The 26,911-nt window shown below is 42.2% G+C and overlaps 1 protein-coding gene across 1 annotated transcript; it reads left to right on the top strand.

Annotated features, from left to right (window-relative positions):
• dab1b (DAB adaptor protein 1b) lies at positions 1-26,911 on the top strand (the record flags this gene model as incomplete). The annotated part of the gene is made up of 13 exons (XM_083888966.1): positions 1-70; positions 9,249-9,388; positions 12,991-13,089; positions 15,254-15,385; positions 16,444-16,563; positions 16,756-16,794; positions 18,618-18,683; positions 19,845-19,904; positions 21,875-21,922; positions 22,792-22,900; positions 24,342-24,989; positions 26,330-26,448; positions 26,822-26,911. 13 exons carry the CDS (start codon positions 1-3, stop codon positions 26,909-26,911), a joined length of 1,740 nt encoding a protein of 579 aa, XP_083745092.1.

The raw sequence follows: 26,911 nt of genomic DNA, 5'->3' as shown, positions 1-26,911 counted from the left end.
ATGTCAGCAGAGGCCGAGCTCCAGCCGGGTGTCAAAACCAGCCAGCGAAGGGAGGCCAGGAGGATCAAAGGTACGTGACACTCTACTTAGGCTATGTCCACACTACTACGTTATTTTGAAATGAAAAAAAAAGATCTGCACCCAGACAGGAGTTTTAACACATTTCAACATGAACATTCAGGTATCAAATGCAGGTAACAGTAAAGCTTTTACATTTAGATGCACAGTTTAATTAAGCTAAGGCCGTAGTCTGACTAAGACAGGCAATCGGACAACTTTCAGAGTCCCCAGTATATGTGGAGGAGAAAATCAATTTATTGGCCGTGAACATAGGTGGCGCTGTATTCTCTATAAGCTAGTGCATATTGAAGCAGTTTCCTATTGACCTTTACGTCACAGAAAACCAAACAGCGAACGTCGAGATGGATAGTGCTGTGGTGACGTATGTTTCGTACCTTCAGCACATTGTTATACAAATCAGATGGAGCATGGCTCTTGTGGTTGCTGTGTTGTACTAAGAAAGACACCACTGTATGTTTCTGGCAACAGGACTGCAGTTAATACGTCTCCTTCTACTTCCGGGTCAAAGACCGGGGAGGGAAATTTTGGCGTGGAACAGCAAGTCCAACTCCAGTCCGACTAAATGTATACATGTAGAAGTGATCGGACTATGAATCGCATTATCCAGGTATGTTAGTCTGACTAAGACTAGCTTGTTTTTAGTGGGACTAAAATCAGACTTTTAACATGTATGTAAAGGCAGCCGTTATTTCCAAAGCTTTCCTCTTTTGCCCGCCGATGCTGAAACACAGCCCCACTTTTCTAACAAAAATAGAGCAAGCCGCAGTTTAAACTTCTCCGTTTTTTGGGGGCCTCTAAAATGTCAGGCAATAGACATAATTGGGGCACATGTATGCATTTTTAATGTGAATGGATGTAACCTGACCTGATTGTCTTTGCAATATTTCTGAAGCTTAGATGTATGTATGTTAACTATGAGGCTTGAATGTTATGTACAGTATATACCTATGTGTTAGTTAGAAATGCTTAAAACGACATCCAGTGTTGACGTGGCAGCTTCCCCATGTCTGGCAGTCAGTAAACATAACTTTAAGCCATGTCTGGATTGAAATAAATACTGCTGGACTAACTTGGAGAAAAGCTTGAGCAGACAAACTCACTGAGAGACTCCCCCGTCTCATTCCAGGGATGCAGTTGTAGTAACAGCTATTCTACGTCGCCCCGGGGTTTGGCATTGCCATGATTCTGGTGTCACGGACAGGGTAATTCACACCCTGTTGCTTTGATGAACAGCATAATAGACGCAATAGGACAAGTCATTTTCAGAACGTTCACCGGGAGATTAAAATAGGACTGAATTGGTCGAGAGTGGAAAAAGAAGAGGCAAGAGCGTGAGGCAGATGGAGTGAAAATCACAGGGAGAGCGGACGCAAGTGTGTAAGAAGACTGCACTTTCTTCTTTGCCCTTCCTCTTCCTTCATTTCTCCATCCATGAATAAAACCACTTCACGAGGCCAGGTCCTCTGTGGCTATTTTCACTGGCTCTGTCGGCTTGCTCAGATAAATGGCTGGGCTGGAGGAGGGCTCATCGATTTGAGTTAAGTGGAGGAGGGGGGGAGGTCGAGTAAAGGGGCTATTACGCACGTGGCTATGCAGCTCATCTGAGGGGGTATCAGCACAGGCTATCAGCCCCTGACTTTGCCATGTTAATCACATGTGCAGCAGAGACCGCTGTCACAATCAGCAATGATGCTACTTAGATCCATTTAAATGGAAATGGGGCAACAGAAATGCATGCAAGCAGCACAGTCGGCGGTGTTTGTGTGCAGATTGGATCCAGGTGAAGGACGCCCTCAAGTATCAGGTGGATGCCTAAGACAAACTTCTCTTCATATTCATGTATGTGTGTGTGGGGGAAGCAGCAGAAGAAATTGATGTGAATTAAAGGATAAGGCTGCTATTATTCTCTATTTTCCTTCATGTCAACAAACCACCTGACCATCTATAATCTATGTATGAGATTTAAGTGGTTTCTCTATTCTGTCAGCAACACTCAGACTCAAGGCCAACCCCACCTGCTCAAGACATACGTCTTTCAAATCTGTTCACTCCCTATATTTTGTTTCTATACATTAAATAGCTTTATTTATTTTTCAAAGCATACATCCTACTAATTAAAGATTCAATTTAACAAATAAAATAAAAAGGCAAGAGTAAAAAAAAATCAAAACTCTAATTTAAGCTAGGGATAAGAAAATGTTTTTTTCTTATCCCATCTTTCCTCTGTAAATTTGATATTTACAAAGGTTTTTATTATCTTCATCATCATTTTCATAATCGATTAAACTGTCAATAATTTTCTCGATTACTCAAGTATTTTTCAAACCTGGAAATGACGACGTTCTCAAATGTCCAAAAAACCTACTGTCCGAGCAAAGAAACCAGAACATTTAAGAAGAGGAACCAAAATAGTTAACTATTAATTTAGTAATTGAGTAATTGTTTCAGCCCTATTTCAACTATAACGGGCGCAAGGATGATTATGGTCATTAGAAACAAACAATGGCCTCTTGCTCTTAAGGCCAATAATTATATTACTTATCTATTCACTCAAACATTGTAACTAGCATTGTAACTTTAGTGCAAACTGATGACTGAAGACTGGTGCCATCTTGCTTGGCGTGTGGTCTTTTACAAGTGACATTTTTAAATGGCCTGTTTGCAAGTCTTTAAATAAAACAAGCATGAGATTATTTGAAAACATATTTTCTTTCATTTTGGCTCAGACTATCTACTTCACAAAACCTCAAGCCAAGCTCACACTGGCAGCCTCAAAACTGACCGTCAAAAAAGTCGAAGTTGAAATAAATAATAATATAATAAATAAACTACTGTATAATTCATGTTATGTCTAGCTGAGAAAATGTACCGTTTTGTGTTATTCATCTATTAATCATTTCTCTGTTGTGGTCTTTGATGGTTAAATTGCACCACATGACCAATAAATATATAGTTAATCATTGATTAATGCAAGAAAAAAAAACATTAAAAATGAATAATACTGTAAAAGGGTATACTGGGTTCCATTGATATTTATAGAGATTTCACATGGAAATATCAAAGGTCACCTAATGAAACGCTGACTCAGATTCTAATGTGCAAAGCTTCCCTCTACCATTGAATCGGTTGCTTTACATTTGTGACTTTACTCCATCTCCATAGCAACTGTTGCTCTTCCACAATAATCCTTGCACACACACACACAGAATGATTCGTCTCTAAAAGAGAAACACGGAATAGAGGACAGCAAGACATTGAGAGAGGGGGAGCAGAAGGACAGATACACTGCAAACAGAGAGATTCAATCACCGCTCCACTCTTAAAATGAATGAACGGCATTGGGGAAAACACTGACCATTTTTACCCTGTTCAAATACAATTTGACTGAATCATTTGTTGGTTTGCTTATTCCAACTGTTTCCTTATACTCATACACTGTCATTGTGATGATGATAACATAGTGGTTCTTCTATACTGGACAACGATCTCCTCCATCACCACCCAGCACACATTCATACCTGCATGCAACCCTGGCCTGCAGTGAACCAATGGAGCGTCCACTGCATTGATAATGTGTGCAACGTCTCTCATTAACTGTGTAACAGCTTTAATGACTGGTCATTAAAACCAAAACCATAGAATTGTGTTCAGTTCCAAAGCTGCATAGAGAGGTTTTGATCTGTTGAGTCTGGATGGGAGGGAGCACATGCTTATGTACGTGTATTATGAAAAGTGTTTCATGCACACGAGGAAGACAGATGGCGGCAACAGATTTCCCTCCTTCAGACACCCATTCTCTTTGCAACTGCTTAAACGCATCATTCTCCTGCACTGGAACGACATGCCTGGAGTTTGCATTGCAGATGATGTCGAATGTCCTCTTCAGAGATGCATAAAATCATCCACTGTGTTTGTCTGACTAAACATGTTTGTCCAATTGTAAAGTGTACTAAATCAGAGTTCTCAAAGTTGGACTAATCCACCCAGATAATGTGATTGGATGGTGAATTACCACTCTGTGTATATGTTCAGTTAGACTCCAGCTGGCGCTCTGTGCATGCTCCACAGTTCCCACCACAGGCTTTGATTTGGAAAAAAAAAATAGAAGAAGCTGGTACACAGAAGCAGACATCCATCGTCTACCGCTTTATCCTCCACATGAGGGTCGCGGGGGATTGCTGGTGCCAATCCCAGCTGACATAGGGCAAAAGGCAGAATACACCGTGGCCAATCTATCACTGGGCTGTCATATAGGGACGGAAAAGCATTCACTCACACCTATGGACATTTTAGAGTCTCCAATTAAACACACACACAGGGAGAACATGCAAACTCCACGGAGAAAGGCCTGGGATGCAAACCAGCAACCTTTTTCCTATGAGGGCCCAAAAATAGGACAACAATAAGGCCTCGTCCCATTTCTCCCCCTTAAAATGTCCACTTGGTTTGGGGTGCCCTCAACCGTAAATTTCCCTCGTTGAGGGAAGTGGCTTTCCTATGGGATTGGGATACCACGCATTTTTGGACTGAGCAGCAGACATCAGCTTATAAATATTTACAACTTAATGCATGGTATAAAGACAAAGAATGGCGCTCTACCAGGAAGCCCTTGATACTAACATGTTGCCACCTAGCGTAGCAGAGTTGGACACACTGCATTCAATGTCCTTGAATACGAGCATAGTCAAGATACAACCTTATCTCGACGTATCTGTGCATGGACATGAACTGTGCTTGTCTATGCTGCGTTTAAGAGCATGTGTGGCTCTGAAAGCATCACTGTACTCCCTCATTGCTGCTAAATGAATGCCATGCGTCACACTGACAGACAGACTGCAACACTGATGGAGAGAGACAGGCAGACACGGATACACACTCAGGAGGGTTCAAAGGTTAAGCAGCCTCCGTGCCCAGATCCCCCCAACAAAAAGTTTCTTGCTGCCAAGTCCTCATATCTGGAGGGGCACTTCTGACTCTCCATCTGTTGCCATCTGTCCCCACACTGTCCCCATTCTAGTGTGTCAAGGAGGAGGATGCAACGCTGTGATCAGAGAGACGAGCCCTGAAACAGTATGGAGGAACACTAACAGTAATTGCACACTCCATGCAGGTGTAAGGCCTTTGTGAGTTGGTGGGAGATTGTAGTGTTTGATTTGAAACCTTGTGACATCCTTGCTGTTCATTTCCACCTCAAAAATGAAAGGCTTTCTATTTTGTGTTATATTATTTTGCTATTGTTTTAACAGGACAAAAGGAAATGAAAAGAGTTGGCAGGAGAGAGATGTAACTATACAAAAAGGGACATAGTATTCTGGTATGAGTGGAAGTAGCATTAGCCAACAGGAGGTAACTCTGCTGGTTGCAAAAATTGTTTGAATGGAACTCTGTGGAAAATCTCATTAGCAAACATTTTCCCCAGGAGTCGCTAGTTTCAGATCTAATTATGGTGCCATTTAAAGGGAAACAAGATGACACAGTATGGCACAGATGAGTGGACACCAGTGTGGCATCAACATATTACCAGGTCCAAAAACTGTCAAATTTCAAATCTTAAGGCTTCAGAACAAGTTTGATTTGACATCTTTCTGTTTTATTATTTATTTTTCTTCATCCGTGTTTAAAGGGCCCATATTATACCCTATTTCTCCAAGTTAACCTAGTTCCCTGGTGTCCCAATGAACATGTCTGTGACATGCTTTGGTCAAAATACCTTAACGATGAAGCACCACAGCAGTTCAATCACCCTGACAAAACAGCCCTGTTCAGAACGCTCGATTTAGTTGTGCCTCTTTTAAAAAAAAGAAAAGAAAAAGAAAGTAAAACGAATCTTAAGGGACAGGAAATGACATCAGCCACAGAGGCTACTGGGAGCTAACAGCAGTTAACATTTGGAAAAGTGATCATTTGCAGGCTCTAGCAGGCACATTGCCATCATATATAACATGTCTCTGGACAGATAAATCCTCTGAGGCTGGAAGTTTGTGTAGGACTCTGTGCTGCACTGTGGAGCCAAGAATATAACTTTTTGCGGACTTTGCGGATTTCTGGTTTTCAGATGCTGCCTCGCCAGCACTCTCGCGTGTTTTACAGACAAAGTGGAGCTCTGCGAGACAACAATTCCATTAAAAAGTTGATTTTGCATAATATGGGACCTTTAATGGTTAATCACGAATGAAGAAAAACATCAATAAGGAAACTGGAGTACCTGGAGAAAACCCCCCCCACACACATGAAAAACATGCAAACTCCAGGCAGAAAGCCACTTGTTCCATCTGGTCGCAAACCGGAGTCTTCTTGCTGCAAAGGCAAGAGGACTAACGTTTTTTCAGTCACCCGCAATAATATCGTAAAATGCAATTATCTTGGTCAGAATAATTGTGACATAAAACCTTTAAAATCATCGTCCCATGCCTTGGGCCGTTCAACCTTGCGCAGATTTAAATCCAGAAAGACAGATGAATGCGTCATTCCCCTACACACACACACACACACACACCTCTCTATTCTCCTTTCTTACAGTATACAACAGGAAACTGCATACCCCGCAGCTCTTTAGTTTTATACAGCACACTTGCTTGCCTTGATCTGAACCCAGAGCACGTAGTGCGCGATTTATGCCGCTGTGTCAAGGCTCTCATTCGGTATGCAAGGCCTACTTTTTGAATATCTGTGCATAAACCTCTAAATCTCTCCTGAAGTGTTATTAGGGGCAAATGGCGTGCTGTATGTAAAAAAAAACAAATGGCACAGAACATCTGTTTAAAGCTCATATGAGGGAGCTGGATGGATCAGGCTGAAAATGCAAGTGGAGCAGTATGCATTTTACATTACATTACAGAGTGTGTGAGTCAGTAAAACTAGGATGGAATGCATAATACTTTATGAATAGACTGCAGTCGCTGTGTGAGCAATGGCTTGTAAGGAGTGCAGCAATAGATATCACAGGAGTTTGTGTTCTTCTGCATGGAACATGCGGCGTTTAAGCAGCAGCGCGGCTGCAATCAAGAACATACGTCAAAGCAATGTTCACACTTTTTCAACAAGTCCCCTCGTTAAAGTGGGAATGTTCATTTCCCCACATGGCTGCTGTGTGCGTGCCAGGCTTAACGTGTAGAGGTACGACATGGCTGTAATGTAAGAGATTTCATTTTCCCTCTGAATCAGACCCAGATTTGACAGCCACTTGCTTTGGCGACTTTAATGACTTCAGCATCATCAAAACCCTCCCCCCACTTTTAGAGAACCCTACCCTCATGAATTAGTGAGAGGGTGTGCATAGCAAAGACACACATTTAGAACTAAGACATTTTTTCTCCGCTTGCACAAGCTTCCCAATTTACTCTTGTCTTGATTTCGTTCTTTTTTTAGTATTTTGTTTTGGATTACATAAAGCAAAAGAGACATTGAATTTGTGTTAGTGTTGTGCTGTGTTTTTGGGGTGAAAAGCGTTCATTTTGGTGTAATATGGTATCGTTGAGTGCATGTTAACAGTCCCTGTTAATTTAAAGCTTAGCCAGCCACTTAAATGTACCACTACACGATGTAGAGCACAGGCTCGTGACCTAGAAATGAGTGGCCAAGGGGCCTGAAAACTGTGAAATTCTCCAAGGTGCTGGTGACCTTGATTTGAAATCCTGCTATCTCCTCGTGCAAATGCAGCGTCGGAGCTGAGGAGCCTTGCACAGATTATGAGCAAACGGTTCACGGATTGTAACCGCGTGAGACGTCAGTCGAAGCCTCGCAGCAGCCTCATAAACAGGACAGCGGCGCACGGCGCGGGGACAAAAATGAAAGTGTCAGTGTCAAGGTTGGTGTCAAGGCAACTGAACAGGCGCACGGACAGAATAATCAACAGCCGGAACGGGAGTGAAAAAAAAAAAAGTGTGGGAATAAAAAGTATAATGCCCAAGGCCGTCCAGTCACACACTTGCAACCACTCCCCAATTTCACATCACCACCCTGCCACCACCCAACATCCATCACCGGGGGGGAGTGAGCGCTCGTATATTGTGGGTGAGCGCTGGACCGAGATGATTCCTCTCAATGGCAACCATTCAAGGTGGTTTGTCACCATCAATAGCACCCATGGGGACGGTGGGTGGACATGGGTGAAACACGGGACTGTGCACCCAAGCAGCCCACCTACCCTAGCCAAACCTTCCACCCCAGTTTTTTGTGTGAATGCCTCACCACACCGTACAATAAGGGTGAATTCCAATTCCTTGCTTAACCCTCAATCTTAACCCTCAATCTCAAAAATGTGCACTCCCGCTAGTGCAAGTGCTAACCCGATTCTCTCAGATTCTGATTTTCCGAGACCACCCTTAGGAACAAGGGCTACCCAGAATGCATTGCGTGTTTTCACATAAGAAAGATGGCGCCGAAAGCAGCGAAACGAGTACGCTACAATTTAAGTATTTTCTTTGTTAATAGAGATATAAAAATTATGAAAACCATTGTATTATCTTAGTTTAGGCCCATATTATGGATTACTTACGTCATTGTTGCCTAACATTTATTTTTATTTTACGATCTTTTGTCAATAGCCGGCCGGTGCTGACAAGCGATAGCTTGCTATCGTTTACTTTTCAATAAGCCGTGGTGTGTGGTAACTGTCAGCTGAATATGTCCGTGGTTGTGGTATTTGTATGAGTATCATGTTATAACTAACTGACAACCTAATAACTTGACTGACAAACGGATCGTAATAAATAATCGTGATGTAAATGTGTTCTTCTTCTTCTTCTTTTTTGGAGTTGACAGACTAGACGCAGCTTTCGCGTTTTTCTGCCCCCTACAGTCTGAAGACGTATCTGCATTTAAGGGGTGTCCCATTTCCAAGTGACAAAATAACCCTCAACACTTGGTTTTGAGGGCCAGTTAAGATTAAGGGTTGAGCTTGAGGGTTAAGATAGTAATTGGAATTGGCCTAAGTTGTTTTCTCATTAAGTCCACTGGCTTAATCCAAATTGTCAAATAACATTTTTAGTTTTCTGTTTATCGGTGCTTGCTGCTGGTAATTTGCTTTTATTCTTTCACATTTATGCCCTTGTAGACACACACTCAAGTTTTTTTACGTTTCTCTCACACGTCCTTGTTTCACTGTAATAACACTCTTCATTTTCCAGCCGCTCATTCCCGCTATTTCCCTTTCTCCCACACGGCAGGTCAGGACCGCAGTGAGGCGGGGCTTATTAAGCGTTTCCGTGGAGATGGCGTGCGGTACAAGGCCAAGCTGATCGGGATTGATGAGGTGACAGCAGCGCGCGGGGACAAGCTGTGCCAGGACTCCATGATGAAGCTGAAGGTGCAGACGTGTGTGTGTGTGTGTGTGTGTGTGTGTGTGTGTGTGTGTGTGTGTGTGTGTGTGTGTGTGTGTGTGTGTGTGTGTGTGTGTGTGTGTGTGTGGGTGTGTGACATCATTGAGCCTCTTCATTTATCTCAGACAGATTTTGAAAAGGCATGCTAGGTCATGACTGTATTGTCTGTTGAATGAGTCATGGGACCTGTCTTACTTTATATGAATCACTGGATCTCAGTACAGAAGTGACCAGATGGAACAAATAAAAGTCTAGCCTTATTATGCTGTGGCTCTTCGTCATGTAGAAAGCTACTGTAGGGTTGGTTTTATATCACCATCGCTTTATTTCCCTCTTCCTATAGGCTGCTGTATTTTTAGTCTTGCTCAAAGCTCCTTTGCATTTATTCATACCACTCGGAGGCAAACACCTAGGGAAGCACTGTATATTTCTCAAAGCAGACAATGTTCAATTTTGAGCTTATCACCTCTAATTTGTCTGCCTGTTGTCTACCTCTTTATGTCAGTCAAAGTCTATTTTTACAACCAGGTCCATGCTCGCTGCACATATGCAAACTGTGATAATGTGACCCAGATTGTATTTTAGTGAATGCTGCGAGTAAATTAGGTCAAAAATTCGGTCCTTCAGTAAGTACCAAAGCTAGGGGGAAAAAGACAGAGGTGAGTTGAAGTGTTAAAGTCCAGGTTTGGCAGGATATATTTCCGTTGTTGAGCAGTAATACCACAATAATGTTTCATCATATTGTAAATCAGTTGCTGTGAGAAAGAACTAGACTTTTGTGGCTCTTCTGGTCTCTATTTATAGTCTTGGAGAAGTCTGGCCCTTTACCCGTTAGCACCGAGTGTATCGCAGACGACACGTTTGTGCAAGTGCACGTAACGTAGTTACGCGGCAGTTTGTGCTATTGGAAACATTCTAACAGTTTCTGAAAGCTGAGAAATTGCACTTCAAAGCCAACATGTGATGGTAATTTCACTCGCACTGTTGCAGGAAGAGAGAGGAGAGAGCTGGAAAACACCTGAGCATAGTTTCTATTTTTTTGGCCCGCTTTTTTGACATTGAGACAAAGACTCAGACAAATATATTATTTTAAATGTTTTATACTGTTTAAATTTCAAATTTAACATGCAGTGAATTATAAATAACTGCCAGATATTGAACGTTATTCTTGAGAAATGGGCATAAACACTTACAGAATGTTTTCTGGCCCTATTTATGGTTTAAAATAAGCAAAAATAAACTCCAGACAGACATTTTGAGGCTTAGGTGTTAAAGGGTTAACAAGACATTTTGACCAATCACAGAGTTCAGTTTAGACAGAGGCCCATTCCTATTGGCTGTTCTACCATACAGATGTGCATACATTGCCCTTTGGTGAAAAGGTCATTAATCAGTTAGCAGCTAACACAGAAAGCACGTCCGATAATAACACAGTAAAAACATGTGTCAATATTGATGTAGCATTTCAGAAATGGAGAGATCGCCTCAGGTCATCTATCACCATTCTGTCTGTCTGTGGTCATCTGGTGAGTGACTCAGGAAGTCAAAGGAGCTGCCGTGGCTGGTTACAGCTGTTCCACTATGATTAGACAAGCACATGTCGGGGGAGGGTCAATTGTAAAGAAACCTTAGATGTATTATTCAGAGACTTTTGAAGTAAGTAAGACAAAGTAGTTCTGTTCTTCATTCTGGTTGCTGAATTTTTTTATTTTTTTTTAATAAGCAGCATTTAAAGGTCCCATATTATGCAAAATCAACTTTTTAATCATTTTAATCCTTAAATTTGGGACTCTGGAGGCCCTACCAGTCGCCAAAGTGTGAAAAAATATGACTCACTCATGTTTTTGTGGTCCTCCTCAGTCTAAGTACAGGAGATAAAAAAATGCGATGTTGACTTCTGCGCTCATTGGGACGTCACAATGCGCTAAATTCCTGGAATTGTTGTCTCGCGGAGCTCCGCTTTGCCCGTAAAACATGTGAGAGTGCTGGCGAGGGCAACAGTATCAGATAACCTGAAGTCTGCAAAGTCTTCCAACATCAGAGCATTTATCTGTATAGTGGATATGTGTTGTATATGACGGCATTGTGCCTGCTAGAACCTGCAAATAATCACGTTTCCAAATGCTAACTGCTGTTAGCTCCTGTTAGCTCCCAGTAAACTGAGTTTAGTATTAATGTAAGGTTTTGGTAGCGTGATTTAACTGGTATGGTGCTTCATCCTTATGGTATTTTGACCAAAGCATGTCACAGACATATAATATGGGATCTTTAAGTGTGTTGGTAAAAGGATAAATCCCCCTCCCAAAGAGGAGGCCTGCTGCATGTGTGGCTCTTTAAGTATATTCTCACAGATTTTGCCGAAGCCTTAATGTGTGGGAGGCTGTATAGCCAGGAGGCAAAGCCTCTCATCAGCCATCCCCATTGTGATATGTCCAGTGAAACAACCTTTTTTTTTTCACTGCTTCTTGTTCTGACATCTCAGCAATGCCCTCCACATGACACCGGTAGTCACTCGCCACCAGCCAGTAACAGTCAATGGATCAGTCGATACAGACCCGCTATTATCTGGACAGGGGATAGAAGAGGGGACGCGGTCTCTATTGAGCTGCCTCTTGCTGCCTTGTTGCCTAATCCACCAAATGGAGAAGCCGATTGCTGATTGACAACATCCATCGACTGTGCTGCCGCCCGCCTCTTTCTCACTTACTTCATCTCCTCCCTGTTGCTTCTTCTGCTCTTTATCCTCTTTACTCTTCCCCTCTTTATACCCATGCATCCCTTAATCCCCTCACTTTCTCATATGCACTCAAAGATGAATATTTTCTCCTCACTATCCCCCTGCAGAAAAATAACAAAAAAAACTTGGAATGGCCATGGTTTTGAATATCAGAAGAGGAGGTCAGCTGATGTACAGTATGTGTGCAGTTCTGTCAGAAATAGTCAGCACAGCAGGCTGGTCTTTCCTATCCTCTTATCTCCTCTGTTTTTCCCTCTCATCTCTTCTCCTGCCGCCTTTGTTCCGTGATAGATGTGTCAGACTCAGTAGTCGCATTAACATGCAGGGATGTTCATTATTAGACTCGAGCATAACTAAAACAGGCTTCTGCTGAGAATCATGGGCGGTATAAAAAACATACTTCAAAGACTGAGTTCCGTCAGCATTAATGTGAGCGAGCTGGTCAACGATCCATTCTGTCAGTAAATCTCACCTCTTATTTGTTGTTAGCGAGCACTTGTGCGCGTGTCGCACTGAGAGCTACTTCAAAAAAGAAAAAAAAAGGAACAGAAAATAGGTGCTTGGGAAATAATAACAAGACTTGCTGCACAAGGTGATGTGTGAATTCCTGCGAGAAGCAGGAATCTTCAAGAAAAGGCACATCAAAAGAACATTGTGTCCTATCACACCTTATGTAACTCTCCTATCACCCTCACACACAATCGTCCTCCCAGATCTGCCCGTCACATCCTCCCCACTCTTGCCCCTATCTTGCACTGTTCACCTGAGGAGGAAGAGGGCTCACACCGTCTTTGACGCGTGGAGCTCATATCCTTTCATCCCCCTTATGTCATTTCTTTTAATCTGCTGCAGGGAATGGCATCCTCGGCACGTTCCAAGGGGGAGCACAAGCAGAGAGTCTTTTTGACGGTCTCTTTCGGCGGAATCAAGATTTACTGTGAGAGATCAGGGGTGAGTAACATGTCGGTGGGTAAGCGCGCGGTGGTGGAGCTGCACTGGTGAGGCCACTTTAGACACGTATAGGAACGTCCACAGGGCAGACACATGCACACATGCGCAGTTCGGGTTCACAAAAGCTGTCGTTGTGTAAGCCTGGCTGGCGTGATTGACAAGATAGAGGCAGTGTTGCAAACTGACAGCGAGTCATGACCAAGACCAAGAATTAGGGGAGACAAAGTCAAAACCAAACATAACAATATCAGAATGTATTGGTCCCTGACATTAGAATTGGCATCCGCCATAAAAATGTAATATTGGTCGTGCTGCATTCATTCATATTCTACCATAATCAGCCGGATCACTGCTATTTATAAAATAATTGCAGTGCACTGCATGCTTCAGCCAATTCTCACGACTTACAATAGTGGCTGCATTTGAAAATCAAATCAAGCAATGATTTGTACAAATAAATCCATTGGGGTCTTGGCTGATCTGGATTTATTTTCCTTATCCTCTACGACCAAGACAAGAGTGCAAAATGACCTTCAAAAAGTGGCCTCAAGACTTGAGTAACAACAACACAAAGAGATTATTCAAACACTTGTGTTCAAATAAAATATATTATTGTCATCACTGCATTTTCAAAAATCTGTTTTTCGAAAATATTGATGCAAAAATTACCGATGTCATTCCTTCCATATGACAATTTGCTCTTTTGTGCATGACAACATAAAGTGACAGCATTCATCTGCAGGTAAAAGGGTTTAACATGCTCCATACCCTAGAAAGATGAGTTCTATGCTGCAGGAGCGGCTTAAGATCGCTCAGGCCCCGTCTGTCTGCTAATGATGCTGATGTTATGAGAAGGGCCGTGTCTGTCTCCACCCTGGCTCTCATCCCCCTGGCAGACTTGGAGACCTGGTGTTCCATTACCGGATGATCGAGGGGCTCGGCACTCGCCTGTCCCGGGGCGTAGTGTTGGCTAGATAGGCCCACTCTGCTCATCAGCGCAAACCGATAATTAGCACTCAGTTCCACCCCTTAATGATCATTGCCGCTAATGCTAATTACACTGCGGCTCCACCTCAGCTGTCATTATTGCTAAACTGATAATTACGCAACAGCGTTTGTCCCACGTTGCCGACCTCCACCCCACCACCATTTATTCCCTAAAAGCACTCATCTTTGACAACATCTCTTTTCAGTTTGACTGGTGGTGATAGTGGCGTGCGCGCCTCTTTCGCCTGTAATGGAAATGAGCATTACGGCTGCTGCCGCCACCAACCAGCTCGCCCCGTTTTGACAAGCTCATTTGTTGTTTGGGGAATCATGCCCCCTAATGCTCTTCATTTTATTTACTGATTACTGGCAGCAAATAACACTCCACACTTAATATCCCTCTTGAGTGATTATGGTGGAAATGGGGATCACTCCAGTGCAGCGGAGTCAGCAAGCATTTAGATGGAAATACTTTATGTAAAGCTAACAGGATTCTCTGCCGGATCAAGTCGAGCTGTCATATTAGGTTTGTATTTTACATTAATCTGAGCCCTTACTAGCAACGCAGTACCAGCTAATACTCCAATAAAAGCTCCTCCCCAGTGCCCGAAGCTCATCTGTGTTAACAAGAGAGCAGCAGGTAGGTGAGTTGAGTGACAGCCTAATTAATCTGTGTATGTGTGTGTGTGTGCAGTTATTTTTTGTGAGCTTTTCTGGTGCATTTAATGCCTGATATTTCAGGGCTGAGTTTTGTCTTTTTGCTTATTAACATGGCACATATTGATGAACAATCAAACAATCATGGCGTCTGCTCAAATTGGAGCTGGATATGAGAAAACATCAGATATTCAATCAAACAAAAAGCCTCATGTTATTGGATTTTTAAAAAATGATTATTCTTAATCACTTTTATAGTTGGCATATGATCTGTAAAGTAAACATCCTTGAATCCCTCCCCTCTCTCTGGCAGAGACTCACTCTGTGTTGGTTGGTTGCGTTCAGCTTTAACAATATGCAAAGATGGAGTGGGTCTGACCTAGTTTTCCACACCGCACAGTGATTCTTTATATCAAAAGGCCAATTTGTAAATGAAGCGTTTCTTGCATCTTTAAGATTAAAATCCTGGCCCGTGGTCATTCCTTTGTGTGAACTCTTTCCGTGTGTTTGTGTCATCCAGGTCCTCCTGCATCACCACTCAGTCCATGAGATCAGTTACATCGCCAAGGACACCCGGGATCACCGGGCTTTTGGTTATGTATGTGGGAAGGAAGGCCATCACAGGTTTGTGGCCATCAAGACTTCACAGTCGGTGAGTATCTCATATTCATTATTCTTTAACCCAAAGCAAATAAAGTCACAAAGCTGTAGACTGTACGTGCAGATTTGAGCCATTACAGATTCCTAAATGTTGGCTAGTAAATAGCACAGGAATTAAAGCTGCAGCAGATGAAGCCCAAAGGAGGTGCAGGCGCCTGGTTCTTACTTCTTACTGGGATCACTTCTTTTACATTATGCTGAAAGGTTATTGTGGGATTATTGCTCATTAGTCCTGAGGATTGTGACGACACAATTGGCTACGCTCACATGATGAGACATACGAATTGGGCTCGCAAGATCGAGACGATATATTAACACTATTTTAAAGAAAAATATCCATCCATCCATCTTCTACAGCTTTATCCTCCACATGGATGGGTGTGCTGTGCCATATGAAATAAAATGACGAACACACAAAATGAATACACATTAAGGTCATTCTCTGGATTCTGTAAGCTGAAATCACATGAAAAGTGCTGTATATAAAACCTGATTGATTACAAAATAGTATAGAATAGAGTATTAGGGCCCTAATTAATCATTTTGAAGAGGAACATTTAAATATATATTGAGAATGAAGACGTAATATTAAAAAAGACTTAAGAAAAATCTTAATATTGTGAGATTATTATGAAATGATTATGATAAAATAGCAACAGAATGCCAATGTAGCCTTGCAGTCGACAGTTCGCCCTCCCCAAAAAGAGATGATTTCCGCCAAGATGATTTCACACTCTTTTCAAAGTCTGCTGATGATAATGTGATGCTGATGAAGCATTTCCTGATTTGTGAAGCCCAAACCAAAGCATGCGTCGCATCTTGACACAGGTTGCAGCTGTTCATGTGAGAGTTTGCTTGAATAATAATTACGTCTTTATTCTCATAATATTGCGACTTTATAAAACTTTTGTTTTTTATCAGTTTGCCCCTAATACTCTGTCATTGGTAATAAAGGGTATTTTGCTTTCTTTCTTGGTTTATGCTTTCTTTCTTTTTTTTTTAACATTCTCTTTATTCTCTTCTTCCTCTTCATCCACTTCTCCCATCCAGGCCGAGCCTCTCATCATTGACCTGCGCGACCTTTTCACTCTCATCTATGACATTAAACAGCGCGAGGAACTGGAAAAGAAAGCTCAGAAGGACAAACAGTGTGAGCAGGCGGTTTACCAGGTAGGACACCTTGTTTTTTTCTTTATTTTCGAGATCACACATTAGTCAGCAACGCATTCACACGACTGAAGTAACACTAAACACTTTCAAGCTTCCTCTGAAGTTTAGTCGTCACTCTAATGAGTCTGTTAAATGTCTAATGAAAAAAACAAAATGTGTCATTGTCTGCCTTGTGTCCCAAAACTCGCACAGACCATCCTGGAGGACGAAGTGGACGATCCTGTTTACCAGGTAGGTCTCACACCGAGCAGGAGCACACATCAGTGCTGTGACATCGATGCTTCTCCAGCTTCACTGGTGCTGTTTCTCCACTCTTAAAGCTTCCGGATAAAGAATAAGCAAATAATCCTGAATTCAAATGATCTTCTCCAGTCACTGATCTGCTTGAATTAATGACTCATGATACTCCACCATTCCAGTAATACACATTAGATCATCTTAGTGGACAGTTTTGTTCAACCATTCAACTCCCATTTGCCAGTGCAGTGTTGTAAAACCATATTTTTTCAGTTGATCTGTGTCAGTGTTTCTGATTTCTTCTTCAAATATACGCCCCCATCCTGGACTGGTTGTTACCCCTCTCTCTTTATTGGCTGAACATGAATTTGTTTTTCTTTTGACTCTGTGTTTGCTCACACTGAATACAGACAACACTAACTCTTACTCTGAATGCTATGTTCAGCAGTACATCCAACCACCTCTCAGGTCACCTCTGTTCTTTGCCGTAGCTTGAAGTGTGTGTTGTTGTTTTTTTTACATAAAGTCATCCCATTTTGCAGTTTTCAGTTTATGTTGATGTTGGTTGACAAAACTCCAGACTGAGGCCACAGTTCTAAAATCATTTTCATTTGACTTGTTTTGTACGTTGCGATTAATCACTGTCTCTCTGAGAGTTAGATAAGAGGATTGGTTTTACGAACGCTGGAAAATGTCGAGAAAATCAAGGCTGGACAGTTTGCCATACAAGCAGACATTCGACCTCACTGATATTATCGGAAAAACTGACGAAGGTACTGGCAGCAGAAGTTCTGGAAAATGTCTGGAGAGACTTTTGAGGCCATTTTTCATTGTTCTGCGACTTTACGACACTGACCTAGTTAGCCAGTTAGCTTAGCGTAGCATTAGGACCGTATTTTATCTAAGGTGTCAAAATCCACAATGTCACCAACTATTACACTAAATATTGCTTGTTTTCATAAAAACTGAACATTAGAAATTGTTTTGTTGGGTGGGAACAGGGTCTCTCATGACTTCATCATTGACTTTAGCGTCAATAAACAGACTAGCACACTAACCCTTGTAAATCTACAATTTTTGTTTGGATTAAACAACCAATATTCAGTTTTACAGGATTAGGGCCACATGTAAAATAAAAATGCCACATTTCACACGCCCTGATCTTCCGTACAGTTTACCACGTGTGCTGTTGAAGGATCCTAGGTTTGCCGTTTCCTCACGCCATGTCTTTATGCTAATGCTAAGCTAGCCAGCCGTACAATCCTCTTGTTTGACTCTCAGGCAGACTATTAAGAAGCATAATGTCCCAAAATGCCAAACAATTCCGTTAATTTTTAGACATTTATTGATACGGTTTTAACCCAAGAGGAAATAATGATTATAGATTTGGGGACTTTCAGTCGTGGATCTCACGCCAATAACCTCTGCGTCTATTTTCCTCTCAAAGAGATGGAGCATCACGTGGTTGATGTTGGAGGGAAACCTCTAGCCAAGACCTCCATATTGCCTTTGAAAGACTGCCTGACCTATTATACTTGTGCTCTTTCCTCTCCCCACCTCACTCTGTTTCTTCTTGTTCTCTTCATCAACCCCATTCCTCTTTCATGCACCCTTTGTGATTCCTGATCTCATTTAATTCCCTCGTTTGACGCCGCCCTCACTCCCCTGTGCTTTCATACGTTCTCATTGTGCGTCGATCCCTTGTTGTATCTCTTTTACATCGCCTTTTATATGCCAACTCCTCTCCCTCTCCCTCTTTCCGTTCACCTCATTATTCTCTGCACCTCTTCACCTTGCCCACTACTTCTGTTCTGTAGTACATAGTGTTTGAGGCTGGACACGAACCCCTCCGTGGCCCCCAGTCAGAGGAGAGCGTTTATCAGGTACAAAGACAAGCATTGCCCCTTTTGTTCCTCCCTCTTGATACCCTGTCATAGATGATAATATTACAAACAACTTCACAGCACACTTTAAAGGTTACAAAAGTCTTGATCTGATTGTTTTTGAGGATTCAGACGCAGATCAAACTTGTGTTTCTCGTTTGTTGTAGCTGTCTCCTCCAGCTTCATTAGGGAAAAAATCTTATTTTTTTGTTGCCTGTGCAGCAGCAGCTTCAGCTCTAGTGTGGGGTTAAAAAAAAAAAATCGTACCCAAGAGGCTAATGTCAGTTTAACGATAACCATCATTGGATTAGATGCAGTTATTGCCTGTGGATCAATCTTGCATTTAAAGGCAATTTGAATCCAGCACTGGAAAAAAACATTAAGTTGTTACTGAATTATACACATTTAATGGTTATTGCTTTGCAGTCGCTGAATAGTACGGAAATGGGATTTGAGTTCATGATAATCTTAGAAATCTTAAATTTGAAAGGAGCCCAAAATAAACTGGTATAGCTTATGTAGCAGTAGTCTTATGTAGCCTGGGTCTGTTCACTGTATTTGCCAGGGCACCTTTTATGTATTCAAGAACTTTGACCTTTTCAATTTAGACAATTTAAAGGAGCAGCTTGGTCTCAGGTGATCTGTCATATGATTTAATCCTCCCTCCCTGCTCCTGCTCCTCTTCCGACTGCTTCTGGGAGGGAGATTAATCACTTTGCCATGCCATTTGATCTCAGAATGAAACAAGATCAATAGACTTGGGCAAAAAACGTAACTAAAAAAAGCTAACCAGTCAGAGGAGACACGGGAAAGGCAACCAGCGAGGCTAATGGCAACAGATAGTTTGGATAAATGTGAGAGAGCTGAAGTACTTTTGTAGAACAACAATAGGCTTGTTTAACACTCGCTCAATATTGATAAAAGCAGGATTGATTTAGCAGCACAGCTGTACAAAATTGCGTAATCCCCACCGCACTGAACCATAAGATAACTTTATCAAAAAAAGAATGGACTCAATCAAAATTGATGCTTTTTTTATATATATATCCAATGGACATGTTTCAGTTCCTGTTGTAAATATCCTGCCGATGAAAAAGAAAAACCAAGAGAAATTGTGTTGCTCTGTTACTTATATTTGAATCGACCTCCAATCTAATGCAGGTCCCAACCAGTCAGCAGAAGGAAGGGATCTATGATGTCCCAAAACGCCATTTCATGACTGTAGGTGTTTTATTTTTATTTTCTGTTACTTGTTTCTTTACTCTTCCGCTTGCAAACCTCTCTTTAAGATCCTCCAGAAGTAAGTGCCTGAAGCCCCTTACGACATCGTCCCATTTGTAATCCACTCAATTCAGTGGTTAAGTGTTTGCCACCAACACACTCGAGAACATTCCAATGCCAAGGACAAGTCAGACAGGGGTCGTGTGCCCGCATCCGCTTTTCTGTGATGATGATGATGATGATGAAACAAAGCTAAATTGGTCATGCCGACGCCTGCTCGAAGAGATAAGACCGAGCGATTGTGTGACCGAGATCAGACGTGGCGGCAATTTCACAGAACATTAGAGAGGCGGGCTTCGTATCCAAAAGCCAATTCTGCACAGAGTCGGATGCATGTCGTAGCCAGATGGTCGAGTTTGTTTGCCGGTCCCGTTTGACTAATTAAAAGGGAGGCTGCTCTGTCTTCCACAGAGGATAAGGACGAGAGGTTTGTAGGTGGGGCGGGTGTTGGGGTTGAGCTGCATGCAGTGAAGTCATGGCTACATAAAACCAAGGCCACCAAACACGCTGTGTTAAGCTGTAACTTTATGATTTTGGTTTTGATCAAAACAAGCATTTTTTTCTTTCCTTTTTTCTTTATTTATTTCCATCCATCATCGAACTGTAAATATCTCATCCCGCTTTGGTGGGTTTTATGAGTTCTTAACCATCATGTCGTTACCTCACCAGTACATCTCTCGCTTATGAACAACATTTATTCAAGCCTATTTTGGCAGATATTCACCCATGGATGGTTTTTCCATGCAACTTTTTTTTTTTTTTTTTTTTATAAACAGCCCTAGCAAAGTGCATATCTGCACTGTCAGTGTGTTTGTTGCTCAGCATATCAAGCAGATAAACTGTCCTGGCCCCCTCGCTATCTCACCCAAACAGCCCATCCCAGTATAAGTAGCAGCGCTTCCATATCTCCCAAGTGTTACTGCTTGTCTGTTCATTCAGTTGGAGCTTTTTGAGCGCCTCGAACTCCCTCGATGTGTGTCACTGCCTGCAGGGGGGAGGGAGGGAGGGGGGTGTTTACCTTTTTTCCAAATTATGACTCATGCGGTGCCCCTCGATGGATCTGAAGTGTTGCACAAACTGTGGGATTCTTTATGTCCCAGCTTATTGGAGGAAGACATAAAGATCCTGTTTGTGTTCAACACTGATTGCTGTGATTTTTCTTTTTCTTTTTTTTTTCCTGCGTTGACTATGATGCGCTTATGTGTCTGTGTGTTTGTTTGTAGCATGCAAAATCCTGTGTGTTCCGTCTGCTTCTGTGCTTTTACTGTGATCCATTGTCTGCTTGTGCATGGCCCCCAGAGACATTTCATGCAACTTAGCCATCCCATAGTCTCTTTCATAGCTGCATCCCCTCTCTTTGAAGCAGCGTGAATGGATCACAGAGGGGACCAGAGTAGGGGTCACGTCTGCCCATAGGTCGAGGTGGCCTCATTGTCTCGGTTGGATGGTTCCAGGAGCTTCTACGTTCATGCATCTGATGAAATAAACACGCTCCTCTTTATATGAATCTGCTTACAGACTAGAACCAGAATGATAAAGCAGCCCGGGCTCTCGAGGGTGCCTCTCATGATTGGCAGACATAAGAATATCTAATCAGAGCCTGCTTTATGGGCCTGAATAGCCTTTTTACCCACTCAATCATAGCAAACCATGAAAGATTCATTTTAGATCAATTTTCTAATAATGCAACAAGGGATAGTTGTTCCTTGCCATCCACAGCACAGACTGCTTTTGTGATTATATTTCACTCCCCACACCTACCCACCCTTGCAACCACCGTACACTATTTGTAGATGAATACAAGTTAATTTTTTTTAACTGTGCAAATCTCATTGTGGTGATGTATCACTAGACTTTCTCTTTCTCCCCCCTTTCTCTCTCTCTCTCTCATCCCTTCATCTAACTCACAGAATATTAACCACTTTGATCTTTTCGGTGACATGTCCACTCCTCCCTCGGTGAGTGCTACCTCCCTGTTTTCAAATTTGCAAAGTTGACACACGAGATGGAGATAGTGCAGTCGCATTTCATTCGCAATGTGCCCTTAATTAGCGTGGCAGCCATTTTGCCGGTCACAACAGCGACGGCTTGGTTCGGCTAATGTAAGTCTTATTTTAACCATAAAAGAGCCAGAAAATGTCCTGTGTCCTTGTTAAATTTGAAATTTGAACAGTATAAAACACATTTAAAATAACATTTGTTTGAGTTTTTGTCTCAATGTCCAAAAACTGGCATTTTCCCAGCTCTGTCCTCTCTACTTGGTGACAAAGATGCTGATTCGCCGGCTTCCTGCAACAGTGCGGGTGAAATTACCATAATAACCACATGTTGCCTTTGACTTGCAACTTCCCAGTTTGGGGACGTTGGAATTTTTTTACGCTAATGCAAAGTGGACTTGCGCAAACCAGTCGTCTGCAACACGCTCTGTGTTTATTGGCAAAATGGAACATCATTAATCAGATTTAACTTTGAATTTCCTGTTGTGACCTGTGGAAATGTCTTCTGTGCAAAGGGCCCATTGAACATTTCACTGGAACTTTGAATAAATCTGAACTACACTGAGAAAATCTAAGGTTAACAAGCTATAATATGAACTTAATGCTTTAACTTTAAGTCTTACTAAAGGTTTGATAACCATTTAGTTTTGTCGCTGTACCTTTTCTTCATATTAAATGTGCAGCACTGTGACTTTTCACTGACTTTGATAGTGGTGACCTTTGTGTGTGTGTGTGTGTGTGTGTGTGTGTGTGTGTGTGTGTGTGTGTGTGTGTGTGTGTGTGTGTGTGTGTGTGTGTGTGTGTGTGTGTGTGTGTGCTTTGCCTTCTAGATGCCTCCGTCTCCTGCCAACACACTGGACCCAAGCAGGAGCAGTCGCCAGCAACAACACAATCCAGCTGAGATGTACGCGCCGTTCAGCCCCACCTCCGTGCCATCAGGTACGTACCCGGCAACTGTGACAACTCAAGGTGTGAGTGTGGGCTGCAAATTTACTGCCACGCTCCTCAGTTGTTGTCTTGAAACACTCAGAGAAGGAAAGAGTCTCTGCTACCTTAATAATACAAAAACAGTTTCATAGTCTGCATGTACTGCAGATGCTCTTGGTCTTGGGTTTTGTTTTATTTGCCATTCTTTTGCTGCAGGTCAGGAAGTAGAATCAATGGAAATCGGATGGCTCTTTAGATTGCAGAAAAACAATGTAAAAAAAACACAAAATGTATGATAAGCTTTGGGAGTTTCTGTTCAGCTAAAATGAAGTGCATGCATTACATTTGTAGTTAATTGGCTGCATTATTCAGTACGAGCAGTGCAATTTAAGTAAGTGAGAGGGCTCACAATGGCTCACACACACACACACACACACACACACACACACACACACACACACACACACACACACACACACACACCACATTCACCAGTGGAGTCTTAGAAAAAAAATTAAGCATTAAATAGCTCTGTATCCGTCTGCTTCAATCCTTAATGGAACATTTGCAAAGGTTTTTTAATATTGCAATCAAATATGTACGGTTGACGGAGGTGGACAAGTTGATGTAGAAATAAAAAAGTCAATTGCATCGATTTAGTGAATAAAGGATGATGTTCCCCCCGATTGCACATTTCACTGCACTGGAAAAAAAGATATGGTGGAAAACAATGAGTAAGAGGATGTATGTGTGGACAGATAAGCAAACCATAATGTTCCTCGACTTGGTGCAAGATGCAAATATTACTACAATAATAGATGGAATAGAAGTGACAATTAAAGGCCAGCAGCTACTAGAGCTCTTTTTTTATTCATCAAGTTAATGTCTTTTTATACACTATTGTTCAAAAGTTTGGGGTCACCTATACACGTTGTTTGTGTTTTACATTAAAACTCACACTTTTATTCATCAAAAGAGTTGCAAAATGAATAGAAAATTTAGTCAAGACATTGGCAAGATTAGAAACCAGCAAAACTGTTTTCAGCTGTGCTAACATCATTGCACAAGGGTTTTCTAATCATCCAATAGCCTTCTAACATGATTAGCAAACACAATGTACCATTAGAACACTGGAGAGATGGTTGCTGCAAATGGGTCTCTATACACCTATGTACATATTCCATTAAGAACCAGACGTTTGCAGCTAGAATAGTCGTTTACCACATTAACAATGTATAGAGTGTATTTATGATTCATTTAATGTTATATTCATTCAAAAAAAAGTGCTTTTCCTTCAAAAATAAGGAAATTTCTAAGCGACCCCAAACTTTTGAACGGTAGTGTACTTCTCGTGACACTTTTGTCCCACCTACTTCTGAATAATAATAATTTTACTTCCTTACTTATTCACCCTTATGAACAAGTTCCTTTCCATCTCTTTTTTAACCTCCAGGTTATATGACGATGGGCCCAGTGCAGGCAGCCCAGTGGGCACAGCAGCCATTTCCTGCCCAGGCTCAGACTCTGGCCTTCCCCGTGCAGGGGCCCCTCCAGGTGGCTCAGGTCCTTCCTGGTGGTCAACCGCTCATCTGGAGCCAGGCCAACATTTTCCCCACCACTCAGCAACAGTGGGCGGCCATGGCGGCGTATATGCCAGCCCAGACTGTGGGCGTGGGGGGCCATGCCATCCCAGCTGCCATGCTCCAAGGCCTGGTTCCCATTACCACCATGTGTCCCCAAGCCTGCGACCTGTCGGCGCCGTCCTCGGCCATCACCAGCCCCCAGCACACAGCCGACCCCGCGCTGCTCCAGAGGCAGCTGAGCCTGGCCAAAGAGGGCCTCGGCATGGACTCGGATGCGGGCGAGGGCCCCTCGTCATCGGGAGCCGGAGCAGCAGGTGTGGGATCAGGTATCACCTCGGCGGTGGTGAGCAGGTGTGGGACTCCAGGCCTCATGAGTGTACCAGACTCACTGGCCTGCAGCCAGCTGCTGTCACCTTCATCTACTACAACCCAGGAAGAAGAGGGGAGCTGCAGTGACCTCGATCTCTCGAGGATGACCTTGAGCCCAGGCACATCCACATCACCGTCCACTGAATCTCGTAAGTTACTTTTTGTGATCGGAAAAGGGCAAACGGTAACATGTTTGCTTTAAAAAGAGGCTGATTATTGTTCGTTGTAATGTGGACTGTTTGCATGTGTTGTCTTGCAGTCTTCTTCATTCATCTGCTCAACCCTAATACACAGCCTACACGAAACAGATGGCAGCTAAACTGGAACTTCTGCAAAGTGCGAATGCTGTTGCATTCACTTTTCTGAATTGAATAAATTGAAAAGTCAAGTTCATAAAATAACTATATTTGCATTGATTTGATTTAAAAACTGGATTAAGTCTACAAACTGACACAAAATATGGTTCATGGTCCCCAGAGGATGAATAATAATGACTTTGGTGATCCCATGACCTTTTCATTCACCAACTGCTGCTCTAATGCAGTTGGATGTATAAAATGGACTCACCTGATTACCTGATGATGTCTGTGATCCTCTGTCCTCTCCACTCTGTCCTCTGACAGCAGTTTGACATTTGTGGTTTTCGAGTGTTTGTATTGCACACATTCTGCACAGGAGGATTTGTGTGATCACCTAATGTTTTCCACCAGGCATCATTCAATTTAATTCAATTCAATTTTATTTGTATAGAGCCAAATCACAACATGCATCATCTCAAGGCACTGTACATAGACACCATCATGGAGAGCAGAGAAACACAGCAATTCACAAAATGAGCAAACACTAGGCATCAGTGGAGAGAAAAAAAATTTTTTTTAACAGAAGAAGAACCAGACTCAAAGATGTGCAGCCATCTGCCTCGACCAGTTGGGGTGAAAAGAAAAATGGGGGACATAGGAGAGGTGGGGGAGAGTGAAAGGACAAGATGGTTGTGTATGTTAATATTAAGTATTATAATGATGTCTTGGGGGAAAAAAGTAATATTATGGTGTTATAATACCATCTTTTACTAGACTAATCTCCGACTAACAGCTTGGTAATAACAATAACAAAGGATGGATTTCAGCTTTTTCATGTGAAGGAACATTGATGGTAACCTTTAGTAATTCTCATTACCAAGCTATTACCTGGACTGTAATTTGAAAATAGCATGGGATTACTGTGACAATATGTCCCTGTAACCACGCTAGTATTACCATTCTTATTACCAAGCTGGAAACTGCATTGAAAGTAAGATATTTCACCATAATATTATGTCTCTATTACATAATTATAACCATACTGTTACCGTACAAAAAATGTTTGTGTTTTATTTGACAAAATGTAAAATGTCATCTTCAATTAACGTCTTCATGTTAATAGCACAATGCTAGAATATGTCCTTTTGTGGTTCTTTTTCAATAACTGCTGTACTGAATGTCCTCACCAGCGTCCACTCCAGCTCTCCAGCAAAGCTGCTCCTCTGACTGCCCGCCGTCCCAGGCCAGTGACCCCCCTACAGACCACTCCCCTACAGATCCAGAGGACAATCCCAGCAACACCAAGGAGGTACACGTTTGCTCAACGCTGACCTCTCCCTCGTCAACCGCGTTCATGGATTTATTTGCCTTTAACGACTGACAGTCGCTGACACACAGCTCCGTAATCTGTTATTGTCATATGGATGATCGGCTCTCAGATTTGTCACTTTTAATTACATTTTCACGTGATTAATATGACTAAGAAGGATTGATTTTAGCAGCTTTTTATTTATTTTTTTTTAAATGTCGAGTCAATTAAGCATGAAAGGTCAAATATGATTTACGTTTTGATGAGTTCATATATAATAAGGCAAAATTGGGTATTTCAAGGTGATTATAACTGCTGGTATTTAGCTCAAATGTGTCATTTGGGGAAAATTTCATCTCTCTGTCTTGTTAAGGGCTCTGTTGATGGACGCTCTGTGTCTCCGGTGCTCAGTGAAGCTCCTGATCCTACACAGGATCCAGCCTGTTTGCAGGACGACAGCTAG

The sequence above is a fragment of the Microchirus variegatus genome, assembly GCF_963457635.1.
Source record: "Microchirus variegatus genome assembly, chromosome: 5".
NCBI lineage: Eukaryota > Metazoa > Chordata > Actinopteri > Pleuronectiformes > Soleidae > Microchirus > Microchirus variegatus.
Note: the sequence above shows the minus strand (reverse complement) of the source record. Positions and strands in the feature narration are given on the sequence as shown.